We start from the raw sequence: 25,651 nt of genomic DNA on the forward strand, positions 1-25,651 counted from the left end.
CCACTTGTATGGAAAAAAAATTTGTATAAATGAATATATTAATTGATCTATAAGTTCTAAAAAACATTGAGATAGTGTATTGTCATCAGGAATGCACAAATATATAAAATATATAAAACCTAGAACATAGAGAAAGAGTCGGAATCTACTTTTTATCCGAATAGATTATTTTTAATTCAAAAAATTTCCCGCCATTTTAAAATTACAAAATTTATCAGTCCATTGAAGTAAAGTTAATCTCGGTATGTTTCACTGGTTTAAGTATTACTTTTTGAATTATAACATATAATTATAGTTATAACAGCTCACGCACACAGAGAATAAATACATCTTTTTAACAATCTCATCATAATTTTACGATTAGTTATGTCAAGAAAAATTAATACAACTTAATATTAATTTTAAAAGTCTAGTAACCTAAGGTAGGTGATTACCTTGAAGAGTCAGTTTTTGGTGATCATATCAAAGTAGGTGATTACGTTGAAGAGTCAGTTTTCGATGATCATATCAAAGTAGGTGATTACGTTGAAGAGTCAATTTTTGGTGATCATATCACAATAGGTGATTACGTTGGAGAGTCAATTTTTAGTGATCATATCAAAGTAGGTGATAACGTTGAAGAATCAGTTTTTGGTGATGATATCAAAGTAGGTGATTACGTTGAAGAATCAGTTTTCGATGATCATATCAAAGTAGGTGATTACGTTGAAGAATCAGTTTTCGGTGATCATATCAAAGTAGGTGATTACGTTGAAGAATCAGTTTTCGGTGATCATATCAAAGTAGGTGATTACGTTGAAGAATCAGTTTTCGATGATCATATCAAAGTAGGTGATTACGTTGAAGAATCAGTTTTCGGTGATCATATCAAAGTAGGTGATTACGTTGAAGAATCAGTTTTCGATGATCATATCAAAGTAGGTGATTACGTTGAAGAGTCAATTTTTGGTGATCATATCAAAGTAGGTGATTACGTTGAAGAATCAGTTTTTAGTGATCATATCAAAGTAGGTGATAACGTTGAAGAATCAGTTTTTGGTGATCATATCAAAGTAGGTGATCGCGATGAAGAGTCAGTTTTTGGTGATCATATCAAAGTAGGTGATCGCGATGAAGAGTCAGTTTTTGGTGATCATATCAAAGTAGGTGATTACGTTGAAGAGTCAGTTTTTGGTAATCATATCAAAGTAGGTGATTACGTTGAAGAGTCAGTTTTTGGTGATCATATCAAATATTTTTTATTCAATATGCTTACATACTTCATAAAATCGCTTGAATTTTGTTTCTACATTCATTCTTTGGGTAGTAACAATAATACTTATATCTGCACAACGTATGTTTTAATGCTAATTTTAATAAATTAGCATTAAATACTATTTTCTCTAATTTGAAATTTTGGTAAAATATTTAAAAAAAGCCTCATAAATTAAAATTCAATGCATTTTTTTGTTCAAACATTACATAATAATTTCCCAATATTCTCTGCATTTCTAAATAACAATATGTTCGATTAGAAATATTTTACAGTTATTTTAAAGCTTTACAATGCGAAAAAAATTGAAATGTAATTTATCAAATAAAAATTCGTTTAATTCATCTGTCGAACCTCAAAAATTAAGGAATGGATAGGATTACAATTTAGTTAAGAAATTAGGCAAGATATTTCTTATTTGCAAGATTTCGAACAAATCGTTAGATAAATTAAAAAAAAAAAAAAAGATTTTTTGCTTTATAGTTCTTTTTAAAAAAATATTCTTCAAAGTTACAAAAAAACTTTTTGATTTTAACTAGCCCATATTTGTTTCATAAGTATTTTTTTTAAACTATTTGATACAAAAAAATTAAGCATTATCTATCATTTTTCAAAAATAAATAAATAAATAATATCTCGAACACATGAGTACATGCCTTAAATAAATACAGCTTCTTAGATTAAAAATTTATTTTATATGTAAAACTCATTTAGTAAGCAAAAATATGAGTCTTTCGTTATCATATGAAGGAATTCGCATTATAATTATGTCGAAATTCTAAGCTTTTTATTGTATAATAATGAAATATATGTTTTTTGAATTATTTAAGATAAATATAACACCGCTTTTGCTTTGTATTATATAAATAAAAACTGAGAAAAATAACTGATCTATTAATTTTCCATAAAATAAATTTCATTACCACTCTTGTTTACTTCCATATAGAGCGTTTCTTTTGTCCAGCAAAAGATGGCCATTTATGATATTGCAGCCACAATAACAACAAAGTATTGTTAAAAGATATTCCCATGAGCTCCAACTGAAAAATTAGTATGTGACTCGCATTCATACACTGCTCATTAAACCTAAAATGCTGATGCAAACAATTAATTAGCGAGGCCCGAGACAAAACGATTTCCAACGGTCAAATATCTCATTATTAAAAGAGCTGTCCAAGTTTATTTGCCCATAACGAATCGAGAAAAATGTGTTGCAACATGATATGACAGATTTATTTCTCTGTCCACAATGAAGTAGATTTATTTCTTTTAGATGTCACACTCATTAATTTATCTAAATATTATTTAGGTAAAGAATTGGTCCTAATTAAAAATTCCCCTTTTAAAAAAGTATTTCGTAAATGGAATATATTTACAGAGGCATATCCAAAACTAATATCATGGGCAGCCAACAGTACATTTTTCCCTGTTATAAATAGTTGGATAGCCCATTAATATTAAATGACGGAATATTCCGTAAAAGTTGATGAGTACATAACATGGATGACAAAAACATTCCACCGAAAAATTAAAACTTTAACTAATGAACATATGCCCTCATGTTTACCGGAATGTGTCCAATTTTTGATTTGTTGCCCCGAATTTGAGTTTATAATCCCGATTTTTTTGGTTTTGATTTTGTTACTTTTTTGAATTTGTTACTAGTCGTATTTCGCGACAGGATTATAGTTGTTAAAAAATTCAATTAAATATTTTATATAACTCTGCCTTAATTGCATTCTCAGTAAAATGATTTTAAGCTTCAAATTTTGATAGCCATTTTAGAAGCCTGATAATGTTCTATTAATTTTACCATACATTTCCCTTAATTTCTGTTAAAATTTTTATACAGCCAATTATATCACATTAAAAAGCAAAAGTGTATAAATGAACTTTTTAATCATTATGCAGTTCTGAATTTAAACTTTAACAGTTAATAAAACACAGTTTTAAAATTTAAATTAAAAGCATATGTTACATTGAAACCTACACAAAATGAAAAAAAAAAAAAATGGGCCAAATCGTCATATCTTGATCATTAACAATGAAAAAAAATGCAATATACTGTTATAGAAAATATTTTTTTAAAAATTGATTAAAAATAAAAAAAGTTAACATAAGCCCCCCCCCCCAAAAAAAAATTAACAGAAAACAGAAGTTTTTGAATTTTAAGATTACGTAAAAATTATTTTTTATGCTATATTTTCGAAAGTTATTGAGGGAAAACGTCCAAATTTCGCTTTATTTTAATTAACTAAAAAAAAAAATTCTTCCTAGGTGATCATTTCCATTTTCCAATATATATATATATACATATGCCAAGTCTGGCAGCTTTAGGTGAAACAGGTAGAGCGCCAACACACACACACACACACACACACACACACACACACACACACACACACACACACACACACACACACACACACACACACACACACACACACACACACACACACACACACACACACACACACACACACACACACACACACACACGTGTACTACAACACTTTTAATTCGGCATACACATGAATTAGATTTAAGGCTGCTAACTGTAGTCTCTTTTTTTCATTTAACTTTTGCATCAGATTTCGGAATCATTATTCAAAAACATCCTTTTATTTCTTCGATGCACATGAAATGTTGAAATCCATTGCATTGGTTAGAGAGTTTTAATTCAGGCATCAGTTTAGAGATTTAGAATTGTTCTTTGAAACAAATTATTTCATTTAAGTTAATTGCTAATGTATTATAAGACTAGACAATGAACTGAAATAATTTTGAAAGCCTTTTCGTGTTTTGTTTATTCCAATGAAATGAAACTTTAACAGCCCTGCGTAGTCTGTATTCTACAATGTACACGAAAGTTTTTTTTTCTGATCTTTTGCTCCGTAAAAACAATTCCCATCAAAGCCATTTCATAATAAACTCAGCTTATAATCATAAAAGTCTTAAAGGTCGATGGTAAAAAGCTAAATCTTTAAGTTTTTTTGAGTTACGGGACGAAAAATGCCACTTACAGACGAAAACATTTATCTTCTAATTGCCGAGTAATTAATGTTATGCGCTTTTGGAGTTGTTTAGATTGCAAACGGTATTTCTAATACATTGCAGCTGGAAAAATATTAGTGGAAGCATGTTTGGCATCATTCCAAATGCTAATTGAAATTTTTTAAAGATATCTTATTCATTAACTGATGGAATTCGCTTCATGACAATAATAACGTCCATAAACGTCCAAATTTCTCTTCATTTAACTAAAATTCAAAATTCTGATTAAAATTTCTGCAAATTCCTTCCTAAGTGATCAATCCCATCTTTCAAAGTATATATGTAATGATATTTTAACTCTAATTTCAATTTAATTTATTTACAAAGTTTTATCTTAATTTAGCCCATAGTAAGCTTATTCTCTTATTTCGTGATCCAATTCGACTTTCTCTACTTAACTAATTCAAGAGAGATTTGTAAAATTGCTGAATCGGCTAAACGCCGACACATTCTCACGCTCCGCGTGAAGGGCTAGAAAAATGTCCAGTAAGCACATTCTTTTAATAAGATCCCCGTGTTTCCCTTACTTGTGATTGACATGCGTCAGAAATCCCTATCAGAATCTTAATAATATATTAGCACTGTAAAAAAATATTTTCCCAATCCATATCCCATGTTATATAAGACGAGGGATAGTTTATTTCGCTCTCTTCCCGACTTCTGCTTTTGTATCGCACTGTGGCGGACGTGCCTTGTCCGCGCCTTCTTGTAAAAAATAATGCCTGCTTCTCCAAGATGAAATGAAACGACGTCAAGAAATACAAAGTCTCTTCACTGCTTGTCACACCTGCATTCTGCTTCACATAAAATAATGCTTGCATATATATGCCAAGTTTGTCAGCTCTAAGTCAAACGGTCTGACCTGTACACACACACTGAGCTTTATTATAAGTATAGATATAGATTTGTTGGTACACTCGGCGTTTGTCGGGTCGAAAATACTTTAATGTTAAAAATACATTTACGCAAAATGTACTGAATGTATCACATTAAAATTTAATGCAAATACTTTGAATAAGCAAGGGAATTATATATAAATAATTGTGTGAAAAATTATTATTTTATAATTGGAAAAAAAAGGAAGAAACGCAAATCAGGTTGACATATTGAATTTCAAGATAAGTCGAAAGACTCCAAAAATGAAACTCAGATCAGGAAATTTATAACCTTGATAATTTTTTGTCTCGCACTATTTGCGTGCCTTCTCCGTGACCAATAAAGACTTCCTTTCCCGCTTAAATGCGGCTCGTAGGAAACTCAGCAAATAACACTACATAAAGAGGACAGATAAAATATTAAGAATTACAAAATTGGCTGATTTCTCCTCCTCGACGAAATATCAGGAAATTGTTATCGACAGGGTCATTTTCTTCCAACTGCACTCGTACACGCCGCATTCACCATGATAAATAAATAAAAAAAAAGCACTAGTATCTAGCACCCTTCAGTGGCGCGGGCAAAAACGTGCTCGAACCTTAGATAAGGCCGTGGAGAGGAAAGGAATTTTTTTACATTATCTTTCCTCTTCCTTTTTGTTTCCAAAAGTGCTTTTTATCACTTTCCGCAAACATTACGGACATCTATTAACCTTTGTTGAGTCTTTTTCACGAAGACGTGACAAAAAAGGCGTGTTTCCCTCCCTAAACACCTATCTTTCTTCAGCACGAAACGGCGATCTCGGTCCAATGTCTGTATCTCCCCCCTCCCCCCGTTCGTGAAAGTTCTATATCAGTACACACTTTTCAGAACAGTTCTTGACTCGATTGATTTATAGTGTACCCGTACATTAAAAACATAAGCACGGAACGCTTCTAAGATACTACGACATTTAACACATGTTCTAGAATCTTGAATTTTTTTTTTTAATCTTTCTTTGAAAGAAAAGAAATAAGGGGTACATGTTTAGATAAAATGAAAATAACTTGAAAACAATATACTAAAATTAAATGTTGTTTTTAAACCATCTATGTATTTAATACATAAAAGTAACAATCTTAATTAGGACTCAGATACATAAATATCGTTACGTAATACACACACACACACACACACACACACACACACACACACACACACACACACACACACACACACACACACACACACATATATATATATAAACATAATTTTTGAACAGTTTCGTGGGCGAAGTGAGAGAAGACGCGTTTGAATTTTAAACTTCGTTTTTATTTCATCCCGGGTGGCATAATTTATGTCCAAGAGGCGCGGCTGAACTGGCGTCCGCTCACCAGCGATGAAGAGGAGAAGACGCGAAAAAAGGGAGAGAAAATATTTTTCCAGACTTATTTATACTATGAGATTCTGGTAGGGGTTTCTTTACACTTGTCGTTTTAGGCAAGGGATTATAGGGATCTTTAAAAAAGAATTCGCTTAGGTTGACTATTTTTATCTCTTTATTCGGGGTGTGGGAACTTGTCGATGTCAGTAATCTTACAGAGCTTCTGTTGCATTGATTATATAAAAGGGGTGGAATTGGAGCAGGATATAAGAGAATATTTTAGAATGGAGTTAATATGGGCTAAATGAAGATAAAATTTTGGAAATTAATTAGGATTTAATTTAGCTTAAGAGATATCATCATGCACACACACACACACACACACACACACACACACACACACACACACACACACACACACACTCACAAAATTCGAGAAATATAATTCCAGTCTGTAAAGTAATATTTTTTTATCATTTTGATTTGCTAATTTTCTATTATTTGTCTTTTAGAAAAATTATTCTTTCTATTTTTATTTTTAATAAAACTAGAAAAAAAAAAGATCTTTTAAAACAGGAGGCCCACTATACAAAAGTAAATTTTAAAAATGCTAAACAGTTGGCGAATGCTTGGGAACCACCCCACTAGATGCAATTACTAGTTGATACTGACGTCACTAAACCATCAGATAGAAAAAGAAGAAGGGAGGAGGGGGAGGGGGGATTTTGTATCCAGCCGTCTGCTACGAAAAGAGCAAACTCAGCGATTGCTGAGAGTAATCGTACAACAGCACTCAACATTGATTTTTCCCTTTTGGCAGTCATTCCGATTTATAGAAAGTGAATGACCGCAACGGCATCGCCAGTGGAATAAATAAATTATCAGGAATTCATAGCTATTTTAGAAACCGAGATTATTGTTTTAATATGCATTGTTTTCCGAAAGTAGTAACTAATTTACAAGCAAAATAATTCAAAATGAATTTTAAACTTTTTGAGGTATTAAGTTATGAAAATTTAATATTTTGTCATTTTATAAAAATATAATGTATATTAATCTCAGAAATCCTAGGTATCCTAAAGAACCATGTCTAATCCAAGGAATCCTTAATCCTAGGAAAACCATAATTTTGTTTTAAAATAGCTTTGAACTTTCATCTACTATTTGAAATACGAAATCATCTTTAAAAATGCAAAATCATCTTTCATCTTCGCTTTCTGGGGTTTAAAAACTGGAAGAATTTAAGATTTTGAAAAAATTGTTGTATATTTGTTATTATTTTCTTTCGCTCTTCTCCAGAATCGAAAATATTTATTTTCTGAGTCATCTGGTAGCTGTTTATTCGCAATCAGATGCTTGCTACTGATTGTATTTTCTTTTATTTTTAAATATTTGTTTAATTTATTGTTTAAAAAAAGTTTGAACGGATATGAGTTCAAGCATTTCAAATTCAAAAATATAAATTGAAGATTTTCAGTTATTTTTAATCATTTTTACATAGGAAAACAGTTTCGAGTATCCTTTACATCTGTTGATGTTTTCGAATGGTTAATAATATGTGGTATACTTTTAACTTAATAAATATAACAATTTCAGCTTAACGACTTCAATAATAAATAATTACGTACCGAACATTAATCTGAGAGCTATTTATACGCCATACAGTGGCTCTTAAATGTATTCGAACACTCCCGAGTTTTAATGACATACTGTTCTACCCATTATTAAAAATTAATATTTTAGAATGATAATGTTTTAAATAATATCTATAACTGTTTCTGAACCAAACTTCATTAAATATTTTGAGGGTACACAATTTTTTTTTGAAAAATCAATAAGCAAAAAGAAACAAACAAAAAAAATCTTTGTACACTTTAAACAAATCTATGCATATTAATACTTATTGCGATATTTCGTTCAATTAGTACTTCTTAAAGCGTCCTGAATCATCCGCAGCAACTTCTAAACGTCTGGGTATAAAGTCTATTAGTTTATTTATTATTTCTTCATCCATTTCCCTCCATTTTTATATCATTTCTGTTTTTAGTTTGTTTTTCGTATTAATGTTGTGTCCTCGCATTCTAATTTCCACTTTTCTCCAAATATGATTTATTGGATTTAAATCTGTTAACTGAGATGGTGATTTCAAAATTTGTGGAAAGTTACAAAGACACCAGAGCCGAACGTTGGGAGCAATATGCTTAGAATCGTTAATCCGATAAAAAACAAAGCTATTTCCAATACTTAAATTTTAGTCTGACATCCTTTAAAATATTTAAATAAAGAGAATGATTCATTATTCCATCAATAAATAGAAAATTATTTAGTCCTGATTTTGAAATGCATTCCTTTACATGAACACCTCCATTGTCATGTTTTATTATTCCAACTAAACTCTTTGAATTAAGTTTCTCGTTCTTTCTTTTCCATACAACTATAAGCTCACCAGAAGAAACAAAAAATATTTGGTTTCATCTACAAATAAGATTGATTCCAATAGATTTAGGACTTATTTTATTGGCGAGGAATATTGAAATTTATTGATTTGGCGAAGGAAAGCTTAAGATTTTTATTCTTTACATTAATAAAAATTTTCTCATTGGCTGAATGTTCAGTCAGTTCAATTTCATCTGAACAGTCGTCGAATAGTTTTAGGTTAAATTACCATAGAAACATTTTGATAAACCCTATAGAAATTTTTACAGTACTTAAACGTTGATTTTTCACAGATATTTTATCTATAAATCTCTTATTAAGTAGAATTAATTTTGCTGGACATTTTCTTATCTTGCTTTCAGTTCGATTTCCTTCTTTAAAACTTTTTATCACAAACTCTACTGTTGAGTGGGGTAAATTCACTAATTTAGCAATAAATGATTTACCATTAAGTTTGAGAAAAATAGTTACTTTTGGAATGCTTCTTGTTTTCCCCTTGCAACTACCATTTAAATATAAAATCAATTTTTTTTATCCTTTTAATATAAAAAATAAAGCATAAAGAATATACAAGCAAAAATTAAAGCCAAACGATTTTTAAAATCTCACCGAAATGCAAAGCATAAAAAAGTGACAGACGATAATTTTAGTTGTAAATTAAGTTAGATCCTAATTAATTTCAAAAATTTTATCTTAATTTAACCACATTAACTTCAGTTTAAAATGTTCTCTTATTTCCTGATTCAATTCCACCTTTTTTATTTAATTATACATACGCTCTATAAAAATGTTTATTTCTGCAAGTTCTCATGCTCAGAGTGGAGGAATAAATATCCTTAATGCCTGCAACATTCTTTTAAAGATACCTAAAATTCCCTTACCTAAATCAACGTTTAGGTAAGGTCAAAGAAATCCTATCAGAATGTCATAGTACCAAATCACTTAGGAAAAAATTTCATTCTCTTTTGCTCTTCTCTTGTGTCGTGATGTAGACTGACGTATCTCGTCGTTTCTTTCATATACATAATTTATGCCTCCCGGGATGGAATAAATCGAGTTTAAAAATTCCAAAGTGTCGAAAATAAATGGAGTTTAAAAATTCCAACTCCCATTGAAATTCTTTTTTACTCTTTTTAATGTATTTCATTTTTAATGCATGCAAATTATACATATCACATATTGTTTCAATTCATAGATAAATAATTCAATTAATAGATCAATTTATAAAATATATTCAGCATTAAAATATCCATAAGTAAATTTGAAAATTTATAAAATTTCACTTCTAATATTATGCATAAAAAAGTTTTAATACGCAGAGCCTGACTAAGGCAGGGGCATATGGGCAGTTGCCCGGGCCCCAGATCAGAGGAGGGCCCCCAAATCGAATAGAAAGTTTATTTTACGTTTCCTTCTTTAATGAACTTTTTTTAACACTGCTTTTCAAAGACAAAAAAAAAAAAAAAAAAAAAAAAAAGACAGAAGGGCCCCTAAAAAAGTTTTGCCCCGGGCCTCAAATAGTCTAAATCGGGCCCTGTTAATACAGCCATAATATTTATGCATAAATTGTCGGCACTACTTATCAGTAGTTTTACTCTAAGCAAATTTACGACTCACAAAACATGTCTCCTCATATTGAAAAATATAGGGTCAACCATCCATCCCATTTTCGACTTATGCTCTTTTCATTCCTTGTTCATCTAATGAAAGTTTCATAACAATCGATGGGGAAAGGATAATACCACAATGGACAGTGCATATCCTTTATTCAAAAGAAAAAAAAATGGCAATCACTTTTACGATTCGTCAAGAACTTCTGTCGCCAGAAATGGATCGATTTGAACGTTAGGTCAAGGATTCCCGCCAGAAAAAAAAAATAAAAAAAAGCCGACGAACAAAACGCGATGATAAGAAAGACAAAACACCGGACATACCGCGATTGTCCAAAATGCAGCTGGGTTAATTGAAATGAGGTCATAGATATACGAATAGCAGAATTTCCCTTTTCTAGCAAACGTCATGCGCTTCGTCTCGTATTAACGTTTGTTTTCGAACATTTTTGCATAAACAACCTTTTAAAATGAATTGTTTTAAGGAAATGTCTGCGGTTTATGACGAACAATAGTTGCCTGCTATTATCTTAAAACGAGCTGTACAGGTTTCTTTCACGAAGAAAGATGGAGGAAAAGCAAAAGAAATGGCAGATAAAAATAGAGAGATAAGGAAAAGTTTCTTAAATGAATAATTTAAAATTATCTTTTATTTTGTAGAGGTAGGCTATGTCAGGATAATTCAATACATCTTCAAATAAAATTGGTTGATAAGCAATTGAGATATTGAGATAAATATGTTCGTTTCCGGACTCTACGGTTCCTTCCAGATAGTTTCACTTCATTACATAAAACATATTTTGTTATAAATATTTTTCTATATGGTATCCACGTATCATTTGCAATTTAGATAGGCTAAATGTGTTAAATTCTGGAATATTAATTTTATTGTTCATATGGAGATATCGGTTGTTTCTAATATTAGTATTTCTTTTTACAGTTTTTCGTCAATTTATTTGGAAATAAATTAACGAATAAAATAAAATAAAAAGAATAAATACCCAGTGTAAATCACTAACTTAAAAAAAGAAGGGAAGATCGCTGGCAGATTGCTGAATCATATCAAATTTGAATATTTTTACAGCACTTTATAATTGAAAAAAAAAAAAAAAAAAAAAAAAAAGAAGAATCGTTTCAGTGAAAAAATTTTTTTCAAACATTTTTCTTCAATTGTAATGAATTTTTCAAAATTATTTTTAAACTTAATATGTAACAATTTTTTTCCCCTTAGCGCTATTGAATTCGATTATTGAAGTTGCGATAAAAAAGAATATATTTCCTTTGGAAGTTAATTTTAGAACAAAATTTTTACTTTCGTTTTTATTAACATGCGTTTGTTAGCAGGAGCAACATGTTTTTATTTTCTGCGTGTTATGACAAACCCTGAAGGCAAAGGCTGATGCAATCAAAATAAATAAAAACAAGACTGATAATTCAAGTACAAAACATTATCATGCAATGATGTCTAGTATTAAAGTTTAGAATCTATGGACCTTTCTTCCATTTCATAGAATACGTCCTGGAAATGCTTCGTTTAAAAGATGGTGGAAAAGAAAAAATTGAAATGTAAAAGTAAATGTAAATGAAATATATTTATTTTTACACAGTAAATAATAAAGTTCTCAGAGTAGATAATAAAAGAGTATGACTAATACAATTTTCGTATTACTGACAAATAGAACTTTGTGTATTTTCAAAAATTCGAAATACCTCAGACACTTCTACAGTGACAAAAACTGGTTACAGCATCTCGTTAGCAATAATTATTGATAATTAGGCTATTTTATTGGCGACTATTCGCCCTTTTGGCGGCTATTCGCTAAGATTAATAGTTGCTGATAGTTTTCACAGCAAAATATTTTGAAATTTCAAATTTTGGCCGACATATAACTTACATTATTTCAAAATTTTTAAACAGTTATGTTCATTGCACCTTGCAATTTTCTGTCTAATCTTTATACATCCGATTATATCTCAGGAAATAGTAGCAGTATTTTAAATGGGAGGCACTTTAAAATTTTTCAACCATTGCCTGATTCTGAACTTAGACCTTAATTATAATTAAAACAAAATCTCAAAAAATTTATGAAAAGCATGCTTTATATTGGAACTTATTCAACATGGAAAAATAAGCCGAATCTTCATATCTTGATGATAACAATGGAAAAAGATAGGATAAAATATTATTAGTAACAATGCAAACAGTTTGTTTCACTTTCACAATGAAATATCTAGTTTCAAAATAAGTTTAAAATATTAAAAAAAAAAGGAAAAAAATATATATGGCAAAAAAATTGGTATCATTGAAAAGATACTTTTTTTGAATTTTAAGTTGCTGTAAAAATTATTTTTGTATTCTAATAATTTTCAAAGTTCTCACAGAAGAACACGAAACATTTCTTTAATTTTTGGATTAAAATATTAATTAAAATTTAAAAAAGAATACTCCAATGTCCGCGTTGAAATCTCCTAAAGTATGTGTGTACTTTGTAGTTCTAGGTCAATTGATCTGGCCTGTAGAGTGCCAACACAAACACCCATACGCAAGCATATTTATTAAATCTATTTATTATTAATACATCTACTAATTTTCAAATTTAATCCTCATCTAAAGCAAATTAAACTGGCCGTTAAACTGACGTTGCATTTGAGATGAAAATAAGTTTGGAACTTTTAGTCCTCAATCTTGTAGCATGATAATCTTATAAATGTTCTTCGTCTGTCTTGATTGCATAAGTCATTGAATTTTGTCCTTTGCAATTCTTATACAATGAAATTTATAGAAATAAAGACAACTTAAAAATATTATCATACTATTAATAAAGCAAACAAACCGAGAATGCTATTATGAAGTGGAGAATTAAGAATAAAAGCATTTTTCAGTATAATTCTATTATTTGCAAAAGTTCTAAAATGAAAGATTTAAAGAATCAATAAAATCGTTTTCAAATTCATTGCAATAATAAAAAAAAACATTTAAAAATAATTCTATTATTTGCAAAAATTCTAAAATGAAGGATTTAATGAATCAATAAAATCGTTTTCAAATTCATTGCAATAATAAAAAAAATATTTATAAAAATAATTACTGAAATTAATATTTAAAATTCTATCAAACTCAAAGAAAAAGTGTATGAAATTAAAACTGGCACCACTGGAAATATATATTTGAATTTTTTTTAAAAGGGTTGTAGTGATAGTTTTTGTGCATTAATGTGTTCCATTGTCATTAAGAAAACATTTCTAAATTTCGCGTTAAAATTCCTTTCTTAATGGGCAACTACCTTCCATGGGTTAACTTCTGCCAAATTTTGTAGCTTTGGGTCTAATGGAATGTTACAATCTATTCGGAACGATTTACTTAACAGATTTCAGCTAAACATTATCGTGTTAATAAAGTTTACATAGCTTCTCTCCAAATTTCTTTGCTATTTGGTTAGATACTTTTGAGGCATCTATAATAAGCTAATATGAGATTTAAAATCGATTACTACGCTACGGAATTACAGATTGTAACTTTAATCGTATTACATTCGTAATCTTCCACGAAAATTATTTCCTAATTATTTTAAAATTATTCTTTCGCGTATATTACTGATAAAAAGAAGTTTAGTGATAATTATATCATTGCTGAGCAAGATATTTCAATTTAATAGAAAAGAAAGTTTAGAAAGAAGATGAGTATCGATGTAGTGTAGAATACGGATGATTTTTTATTTTTCAGCGTATCCTAATACACAGTGGCTCAAAAAATTGAGAGTACACCTTACTTTTACTTGATAAATCCGACTTCCAATATAAATAACGCATTACCGGGAAGTGCAAACATATTTTTATTTTTAAACGTAACAAATGGTTTAATTTAGAATAAAAATAAAGAAAAATCAACGAAAAACTTCTAAATTGAAAAGTTTCAGAAGCATTTTAAATAAACATACGCAGAATTTTGCCTCAAAAAATTGAGAATACACCAATGAAATTCTTGCCGTATCTCGCATACGAAGAACGTGTCTGTATTTAGTTGCATGTCTTTTGGCTTTTATAATGGCTTCTAAACATCGTTGCACCGATTCGACCAATTTTTTGGTGGTATCTGAAGATATTTTACCCCATTCTTCTTGCACCACTTGTTTTAAAACGGTTTTGTTTCTAATTTTGTGTTTTTGGACCACTGCCTCGAATGTGGACCACAGATATTTAATGGTATTGATGTCGTGGTACTGTGGTGGTGTGTGTAACTGCTGTTTACAATGAAAAAGACACCATATTTTGACGCTACGTGCATTTTTTGGGGGGTCGTTATTCTACTGGAAAATGAAATTTCCATCTAAACCCAAATTTTAAGCACATTCCTTTAGACTACTGCGAAGTATATCCAAGTAAGCCATATCGTTTATAATGCCATCTATAAAATCAAATTTCCCACCCTGGATGAAGCCATGCAACCTCAAATCATGACGGAGTCACCATCATGTTCAATTGTAGGACTACGCTTTTTGGATATCAAGGAAGTATTAGGTTTTCTCCATACAGTACGATTGCTGTCACTGCCAAAAATGTTGAGTTTTCTTTCATTACTAAATATAGCTTTCTTCCAAAGGTTATTGTCTTCAATTAATGAGTTTTTTCAAACTTCAAATGTTTTTTTTTTTGATTTTGCAGGCTGTTGAACGGTTTCTCTCTAACAATGCGACTTTTATATCCAGCTTGTCTAGTGATATTTCTCACAATTTCAGCACTTAAACTTCTGCCTATGATTTGAAAAGTTTCTGCAACAATTTGGATGAACCATATGGTAGCAGCAATCTAAAGGAAGGTGTTAAAAATTTGTTTTTAGATGGAAATTCCATTTTCCAGCAGGACAACGACCCCAAACAGAATGCACATAACGTCGAAATATGGCGTCTTTTTCATTGTAAACAACAATTACATAAACCACCACAGTATCCCGACATCATTACGATTGAATATCTGTGGGCCATACTCGAAGCAATGGCCCAAAAACACAAAATTAGAAACAAAACCCATTTAAAACAACTGGTATAAGAATGGGCTAAAAGATCTTCAGATACACCAAAAATTGGTCGAATCGGTACCATGACGTTTAGAGGCCATTATAAAATCCAAAAGACATGCAATTTAATAGTGGCACTTTGTTTCTATGCGTGATATTGTAAAAATTTCATTAGTGTATTCTCGATTTTTTGAGGCAAAATTCTGAGTATGTTTATTTAAAATGCTTCTGAAACTTTTCAATTTATAAGTCTTTCGTTGATTTTTTCTTTATTTTTACTCTAAATTAAACCATTTGTTATGTATAAAAATAAAAACATGTTTTCACTTCCCAGTAATGTGTTATTTATATTGAAAGTCGTATTTATCAAGTAAAAATAAGGTGTACTCTCAATTTTTTGAGCCACTGTACATCAATCGATCCAAAAAATGCATAAAAATACGATTCGGTCTCTTTCCAATAATCCTTCTCTTAGGAATTTAGAAGTTGAAAATGAATTACTTACATTAGCTTATTGTATAGCTTTATAACATCACTCAACTTTATCACATGTCTCAATGCATTCCACCGAAAATTGTGATACTTTGAGAAATTGTGGAAAAATGACCACTAGTGAAATATAATGCTCTGGATAATTTTACGCCAGGAAGTTGACTTTATTCTAATTTGACTAAACCACTTAGATTTGTGTTCTGAACCCTACTTTCGGAACTTCTTTTTCCAGATTTGAAGTGTTATATTATACTAGATAAGTTCCGTATAGATTTGATACTACTGAAGTTGAGAGAATTATATTAATTTTATTAAGAATTTCACAAGCTGATTTTGTATTTAATTGTAATAATTAAATGTAAATTACCAAGAGCCATCACATTCACCAAAAGAACCTGCCGAAATTGCATCCTCAATACTTTACCGGATATTTTCTAAGAAAGGTGTTACTTCACACCAGTGGCGTAACCAGAGTGGAGCAAGTGCCTTGGGTGCTAAGAACCAGAGTGATCAAAATTGTGCAAGAAATTAATTGGATTTAATAAAAAGTGGTTCCATTTTAATTTTTATTTCTCAAATCTTCATAAAAACAAAAATGAAGATGTTCGCACATTTTAATATTTCTATATATTTATGTATCCCTATTAATTCCCAGATTAATTGCCAGATTCAAAAGACCATTTCCATATTGAAACATCGTTTCTCATTAGACAAAAGGGCCATGGAAATTGGAAATTTGAAAAACTTATATGATTGGTCAGCAATAGGAAATATTGCTCCATAGTTCAAATGAATCATGCGAATAGTATTTAATGAAATTAGATTCAATGTGAAATCGAACTTCAACAGAAAGGAGATCAGAAGGTAATGTCTCTGTTATTCAAATATTCAGACCAATCAATAAAAACATTTTAATATTTGAAATGATTTATGCAATATTTAGAATTGGTGTAATCTAAACTGAAAGAGAAGCGAGAACAAATTTCATTAATAATAAAAATGCCAAGTATTAAAGTGCCACACCTTTACCATTACATAAAAAAATTATATATGGTAGAGGTGTGGATAGTGTAACAGGTTATTAATTAGGACATTTTTGCTACTTTTTGAAACCAAAATAAATGATATTCGTTCTGAATTTGAATCAGAATAATTAAGAAATAAATATTGATATAGTCGATTCATTATAGTAGCGTTGCTCTTGGAATCGAATTTTTTGATCGAATTATGCTCTATTTTACAAATTGATTCAGTTTAAGTTCTTATATCCAATATTAATTCAATTGTTGCGTAGTACTTGACATTGAATAATGAATCAAATAACTTCTCTACGATTGAATAATCTCAGAACTCCATAATGAAATTTCATCAAAATCCTAAATATTTTCCTTTGTTAAAACTTAATGCTGAATTTTCAGTTTCATTTTTTGAAAATTTCAGTCTATCAGTAGCTAGAAATCAGGACTTCATTTAATTTCAAAATAATATTTTTAATTAAAAATATTTAAGTTTTGCTAATTTTTTACAAAACTAAAATTTTTAATAATTATTTCATTTTTAATTTTTATATTTTCAATCATTGTAGCTTTGATTGCTAAGTTATTTTCTCACATTTAATTCGATAAGAAACTAGCCCCCACATGTTTAACGTATATTTTCTTTAAAAAAAATTGTCTCAAATTTTGTGAGTTAAAATTTTCAGAATTTGTCTCTGGAAGTCCCGTTTTTGATTCATTAAAACCAACGCCGAAAATTTGTTTTAAGGTGCACGTTCTCTTCCCCTAAAATATGTCTGTGCCCAATTTGATGACATTAATTTTAACAGTTTGGCCTTTAATATGCGAACAAGAGACTCACAAGACAGACAAGAGACCCATATTTTCATTTTCATTATTTGGAGAGATGACTACATAATATAAATACAGACAGCGCTTTTATCCAAAAGATATAAATATTTATCATAAAAATGCTTTTCAAAATTTTAAAATCGTTTTCATTTTGAAGGAAAATTTTCAAGCCTTGTTTAGGAAATGTTAATAGCTTAAATTACAAAAGAAATTTCAATAGTTATTTGTATAAACATTTTCATAAAAAATATAAAAGTAATATGCATTTCATTGATCTCGTTTGGGCAGGAAGAAGCTTAATAGGATAGCGTTGATATTTTTTATAAGGTTCCTTTCTATAATAATCATATATAATATACATTTTAATTTGTCAGTTATTACGTTTTAAAATATAATTTTAAATGCTTTTACACATTTTAACTATACTAGCCGCCTTCGGGTACCAGCTTGCTTTCTTAGATTGATGATTTTTTAGGTTATTAAACGATTAATATAAAATATATTTTTAAAAGCGTCCTTTTATTTAATACAAAAAATAGAACTTTAACTGAATCTCTCTGCAAAAAACTATTGTGGACACATATTAAAAGTGTATATATTGTGAAATAAAAACGGAAGTGAAAATCCTATTTCGGAATTAATGATTAAAAAAAGTAATTTTTTTATCTTAATTTTAACATTAGTAAAAGCACACGATTAAATTTTTTGATGGATGAATTTGAATTTCATAACATTAAAAAGCAACTAAATTGAGCGTTCCTTCTAAAATGCTTTTTTTTTTCAAAGCAATCCAAACCATACCGAACATTAAAAGCATCATAACAATCTAAATTAAACTTGAATAATTTATAAAAAGTTAAAAAAAACCCGTATAGAGATGAAATCGATAACATTGAAGAGAATTTTTTGAGATTTAAGATAATGCAAAAGCCTTTTGGGGGAATTAATAGTTTTGGAAATCATCTATTTTCAGTAGATAAATTAGAGCGAGTATCCATATTGCTGGTTAAGCCTGTTTTGACTTCCAATTATTAAGTTTTTTTATTAAAAAATTTATTTTTTAATTCCTTTCTTATCTTCTGACTTATATGTTTGACATAGTGAGCAGCATTTGTAATACAATAATTTTATCTAATGAGCGAAGTGTTGCATTAAGTGTAGCTATAAAAACGCAGAACAAAGCAGTCTGCAGAAACTTACATAAATCGATATGTTTCCGTAATAAGTAATGAGAGAGATTTCTGTGCCACGTACATTAGCGTTATATATATATATATGTTATAATGTATATTAATAATTACCTTTAAAATATTATATAGGCTAATTTTTTAACCTATATATATTTTATAACCTATTATACAGGTTAATAAATCGTTTAATTAATTTGTTTGAATAAATAAGAGAATAAATAAGATGTACGTCAATAGTAATTCAAAAATTATATAAACTTAATTTCAACTTCTATGCTGCATACTGTTTTGAGGGGAAGGATGAAAAATATCGTTAAAAAATCGGGATGGAGCGCTATTTTTGTATTGCCATAGTCGCCCTTTTATGTAAGTATGCTTCTGCTCCACTTTTCCAATGTTTATAAATAATGGGATTTGATCAAGAAGAGAGTGCTCAGATTTTTATTTTCAGTTCCGCATATAAACGTTTTGAATTCTGTAATAAGATGAAAGGAAAAAGCATGCATTTTGGACATCATTTCCCCCCTCCAATTTAAATAAAACTTAGGCACAAAACTACAATTTTAATAACAAGATCACTAATTAAAAATTATTTATCTAAGGTATTGCATTTTAGCATTAACGCCCTTACATGCAGAATAATGTAAATCCAACAGACACTGAACCCTCGCACAGAGTGGATTCAAAATTTGAAATGAATTTACTGTTTAAAGGCTAAGACTAAGAAACATTTTAAATGCTAATTAAATTAGATTTTATTTAGTTCTCTATATTTTAGTTACCATGTTCAAATATAACAACTTCCTATATATGATTACAGTACAAATGTCGATAGAAATCTGCTAATTCGGCATAAAGACCCTATATCAAATTCCATTCATCTAGCTCAAAGTATTTTTGCCATGCATAAATGGTAGGACTTTTTTCACTTTTCTGATAAAAATGCCTCATGCTTTCACGCTGAAAATTTATTTATAGTTTCTAATAATTATAATAATCTACCATCTTTAAAATTATTACTTTAAAATGCATTTGTGTCAGTAGGATTAAATTAATAATAATCAAAGTTATTTATTAGAATTTAGATTATACGTCTTTTCATTTATATATTGTTTTACATCAGTCCCTTGAAAGACGAATAAATTATCTTTTTTGAATACATTTTTCATGTATGGCTCTTTATTAATGGAAATTTTATAATAATATGATTATTTTTTTCATTTTTTGATTTTATTTATTTAGAATATCTCAAATGACTCCTCTGTATTAATCAAGAGTTTTTTTTATGATTCTATTTTTGAATTCCGGACAAAGAAATATAAAATCTCAGATGTGAATGAATTGAAAATAGGAATTAAGCATTACATTTACTTTAAAAAATAATTTATCAAATGCAAGTTTTTTCCTCGGCATGACTCAGAAACTTTTAGATGAGTAATATCGAGTTTTCGAAAATTGCATCATCCAACTGCGAAATCTGACGACAGAAAATGTCAGGATTTATTTTAATCAATGAATCGGAAATCATGCGCCCACAAAATTTGATTAGGAGACAGCAGTTCAGCCGAAGATAAAAAAGAACTTCTAATAAAATCGTCCACTTATCTCTAATTGAGAGTTCCAGCAACCTCTTACATCAAAAAATATCGTTTGCAGAGGCTTAAAATAGATGATTGCGGCTTATCACGGGGCACGTGTTTAGTTCTCTGCTCGCATTTTTTATAACGTGCTGTAAAACGCATGACAAACACGAAGTTCCTTTAACTATTTGACTCATATGCTTGCAGTAAAAAAATAACTTACGTAGATAAGCACATTGCGAATGATTTAAATATCTACTCACACTAGATTAATCGATTGGTGGTAGCCATTTATTCAAATTATCGCTTTAATTCGAATAACATTATTTCTTTTTTACTTCGCTATCTTTAAACCTACACAACGCAGATATACAAATTTTCATCATTTATGCTATTGTCTTTTTTGAAATAAATTTTAAATACTTTAAAGATTTTATATATAATGCATTATAACAAAGAAATCTTATCTAAACTTGTACAGTTTTTAATTAAAGAATAATTATTGTCTTAATACAAAACTGAATGCTTAAAAAACTGAATGTATTTTCTGAGTTTCCATACTGTAATTTGCAAGCATAAATGCAAATGCGGTTCAGGAATTAAAAAACAATAACATAAGGGGTGGAGTTAAAAATTTTATTTTCGAAATCGAATACTAGTTTTTTTTCTGCCCCCAACTTTTCATCTGCCTTATGAATAATATTAGTTTAATAAAGTTAAATATTTTGGATGAAAAAAAATCTTATGAAATATCTTAACATATCCTATATCTTTTTAAAATAATACTTGCAGAACACATTTAGAGCATTTTGATTTTAGTAATTACGTTCGCAGCGTGGCAAAACCAATTGGCGAATAAACTTAGTGAAAACTTGTAATTGCTTAAGTTGGAGGTTCTGCCAAAATTTTATATTATAATTGTTCTGAAAATATAAGATATGTGAGACAGGCGACCATTGATGATGTATCTATGGAACAAATATTTTAATATGAAACAAAAATTACAAAAACAGTTCAGTGGTTGGAGATAGGGGGCTTTGTCTGGATTATTTCCCCTTGAGAGTGTTAAGAAAGAAGATTTTTGAGATTTTAAAGAAAATATGGATTGATGGAGGACAAGCAACCATTAATGACATGTCTGTAAGTCACGAGTTTTCATATGAAATAAATATTGACGAAATCAGACTAATGGTTGGAGCTGGAGAACTGATTAATTGATTTTCATAATTATTGCAAATATAAAGATTTGTTAATAAGTATTTCATGTGAGTGACCTGCTGGTTTGAATATGATTCAATGATAAAAGAGTCAGACATTCAGGAAGTGAATTTTAAAACATTTATAGTTCATAAATTGAAAATTTAGACCGGAACAGAAAATTATGATATGAAACTAAGATAAAGTTTTGTAATAATTTAACCTGTATATTAAAATTAAGTTAAATCCAAAATTAACGATAAAAGAAATATAGGTTTAAGCTTTCTAGAATTTTGAATTTAATGTAGAAATAATTGAACATTTTCTATATAATGCAAGTATCCTTGAATTTTTGTCAGTTTTAGTACAAAACCCCTGTGGATAATTCTAAAAACTCACCCAGTTACAATGTCTTCGAAATTATATTTAATTTATAAGTAAAAGATCGAGAATTATTATCAATATTCATTGGATTTTTATTTTTTTATCAGATTTTTTTTATCAGATTCCAGAAATTAAATATATTCATTTTTCTCCTATCACTGAAAGTACATTTATTAAAAAAGTACCTACTGCAACCGATTTTTTTATTTATGCATTTTCGTACGTTTTAATTAATTATGTCAAGATAATGTTAAATATGTGGCAAGACCATGTTATCTCTGATTCTACGTTCCATTTCTTAGGGGGTAGGTCGGACAACTTTACGAAATTTTTTGGTGAAATTAGAAAGTAACTTCATGTTACTCCGTTAGTATGATTGGAGTGACATTTCAGCTGTTCTCAGTACTATACAGTATAAAGTTGGCATAGGAAGCAACACTAACAAGAGCAAGCCCATGTTGACGATATTTGCATTAACATTTACGCATAGTTTAAATATACATATTCTAATATTTAAAGTTACTGAATTGAAAGATCCCTAAATTTTAACAAAGATTGATTAAGCTAATTAAAAGGATTAAATAACACAATAATTATGAAATGTAAGATCATGTAAAGTATGTAAAATTATATATTTTTAAGAAATAACAACAGATAATTCAAAAAGTTCTGTACATATATGAGGAGATTTCAGAGCCAATAATGGATTTTTGTTTTAGAAACTGTTTAGGATCACTGGGCTGGTGTGTGTGTATAAACAGATCGATTAAAAAGATGCTATTAAATTAGTGACCAAGTAAATAAATTTGTATAAAATATTAATTCATAAGTTATAAAGTATAGGACAATTTTAACAGTTTAACAAGCATAACCAACATATATGGTCAGATTCCTATTTATTTCATTATATTTCCTTCATTTATCATATTCATTCTAAGATAATATTAAAAAGATACTAATTCTTAAAAAATAATTCACAAAATAAATCATTTATATGATGTTAAATTAAAAGTGTGTTGAAATGTGAAACTAAGTTGACAGTTTATTTGAAGAACGATAATTATATTGTGCACTTCCTAGGGTCTTAAAATGCGAACTCTGCTTCTGTTAAGATAATAACCAAAATTTCTAAGCCAGAGGCTCATCCGATCAAGCTTAATCCACTCCTCAGTGAATATATTGCATTAAAGTTCAGTATTAATACATATTTTGCCTTTTTTAAAAAATAAATTTGACCTAGTTTTCTAATCTCCTATCTAAATTTTAGCTGTAAAACAATGAATTCTTTCAAATTCAAAATATTGATTATTAGCTATAAAAATCTTCACAATTTGAACTAAATATCATGTTTATAAAACTTTAATGTAGGGAAAAATTTCCTGTAAAAATGCAAAAATAAATGATAATTATAAAATTAACAGTGGAATACTTATTAAATAAATTAAGAATAATTGAGAGTTAATGAATAAAGCACAATCAATCGTGGTTACATTCAACTATTTCGTGATATGTTTCTACCAAGCAAAAAAGGGGGGAAAATAATTGAAGCTAGTAACCGAAACTTTGCTCATATAAATTAAAGAGGAACGAAAGAAAAGCGTATTAGAAACGACATCCTTCGTTAAAGAAGTAGACATTTCTTTGAATTACTTTTTAATAAAATGCTGTAACACATAAATAATATCTCTGAATGTCACGCAAACTCGCATTAATTTTGTACAATATATTTTTATCCAATACATTATAAATTAAAAATTCCATTTAAAATATAAGTGCTGCACTTGTTAATTTCGTTTAATTAAAAGCAGAACCAAAGGAGGAACAAAAATCGTGGCGCCATCTATGATAATAATTTGACATTAACGAAAATGGAAATAAAATGATTTTAATTCTCTGTGCAAAAATTATTTCAACCGTTGCCATCTCCTGTCTAATTGGCAAGAAAGTCAACAAAAGAAAATTAACGGCTGAAGTTATTCGTAAAGCCCAATTGTATAAAAGTATGGAAAAATTTGCATTTTCAATCCAATGTTTGTTTATATGATAATGAGTTTTAGGGGGGAAAAAAAAGGAAAAATAATTACCGTCAGGTATGCAACCTATGTTAGTTGATTGTCCAAGACCATTTGAAAGTTGTGAATTTCCATCGTCTGATGAAAGGGGCAATTCTGCCGCTGAAAAAAAAAAGTGAGAAAAATATTCATATATGTGGTATGGGGTTAATATTTTATGAAATAATGGATTTAATCTTGTAACTTTATTTATAAAATTTAATCTTATTTAAAAATGGTCTATTAAGAGTAAGAAAAAAAATGTTAAACTTTGACATGAAGCGATTTGATTAGACAAAAATTTATTGTGTGCCAACTGAAGAATATAGAGATTAGTATTCACATGATAGAAAGAATTATTCATTCATTATGCAGAATACAAAATTACATATCAAAAGAAGTATATAATTAATTATATATTTTGGGTAATTACTCTTGAACATAAAAAAAAACATTATACATATATTTAAAAGATTCCCCTATTGATTCAGCAACTTCTGCTTCTATTGATAGCAATAGATGGCGACACTATCTTTCTCTTTCGAAACAAAGAAGGTACTAATCATGTAAATGATAATACTAATTTTGCTTTTTCGATATTGAAATAATAAATTTTACATTAAATTTCTCTTCACGAGTCGTCTTTCTTTTTACTTGATATGCATAATGTTTTTTAAATGAATATACTTCACAAGAATTCTAAAAACTTATGAACATGTGGATGTTCCGAATATCTTGTATCTATTAATGCATGTAATGACATAATGGTGTGAACAAATAAATATAATTGAGAGAATACCATATATCTTTGTTAGTTTTAAAATGGAATAGTACCAAATGGATCTCGAAGAATTATTTTAAATCCGAATTGAAACATTATTAAAAGCAGCTCTGTACATTCTTTGAAGCCGCTAAACTATATTAATCTATAGGAAACAAAAACATGACCATTAGTTTTAGTATTTTTGTACATAATGTGTTTATTACAATAGCTCTTTATCTAAATTCATTCATTTTATAAGAGACTAATCTTTCATTTTCTGATATACGAAAATACGACAAATTAATATCTACCTTATTGTATATTAGTTTGTAGAATGCTATAAAAATAATTGCCACTAAATTTTTTATTTATTGGTAATCCTTTCCACATGTATTGCTGAATTTTGAGTTAAAATATATTAAATTAGTTATTCCAACAAACTTTAGTTATTCCAACAAACTTTAGTTATTCCAACAAACTCTAGTTATTCCAACTTTTAAGAAGCCTTACATGATACCGAAAAAAATATATCTTCAATACAT

General features: G+C 28.9%; 1 protein-coding gene across 2 annotated transcripts in view; it reads right to left on the reverse strand.

Annotated features, from left to right (window-relative positions):
• Positions 1 to 25,651, reverse strand: part of LOC129959525 (sialic acid-binding Ig-like lectin 14) — a 426,367-nt gene that overhangs the window by 42,691 nt on the left and 358,025 nt on the right. For both annotated transcript variants that reach the window (XM_056072407.1, XM_056072398.1), the window contains exon 6: positions 24,380 to 24,469. In XM_056072407.1, the coding sequence (XP_055928382.1) occupies positions 24,380 to 24,469 (90 nt within the window). The remainder of the gene's footprint in view (positions 1 to 24,379; positions 24,470 to 25,651) is intronic.

This window comes from Argiope bruennichi, chromosome 2, assembly GCF_947563725.1.
Source record: "Argiope bruennichi chromosome 2, qqArgBrue1.1, whole genome shotgun sequence".
Taxonomy (NCBI): domain Eukaryota; kingdom Metazoa; phylum Arthropoda; class Arachnida; order Araneae; family Araneidae; genus Argiope; species Argiope bruennichi.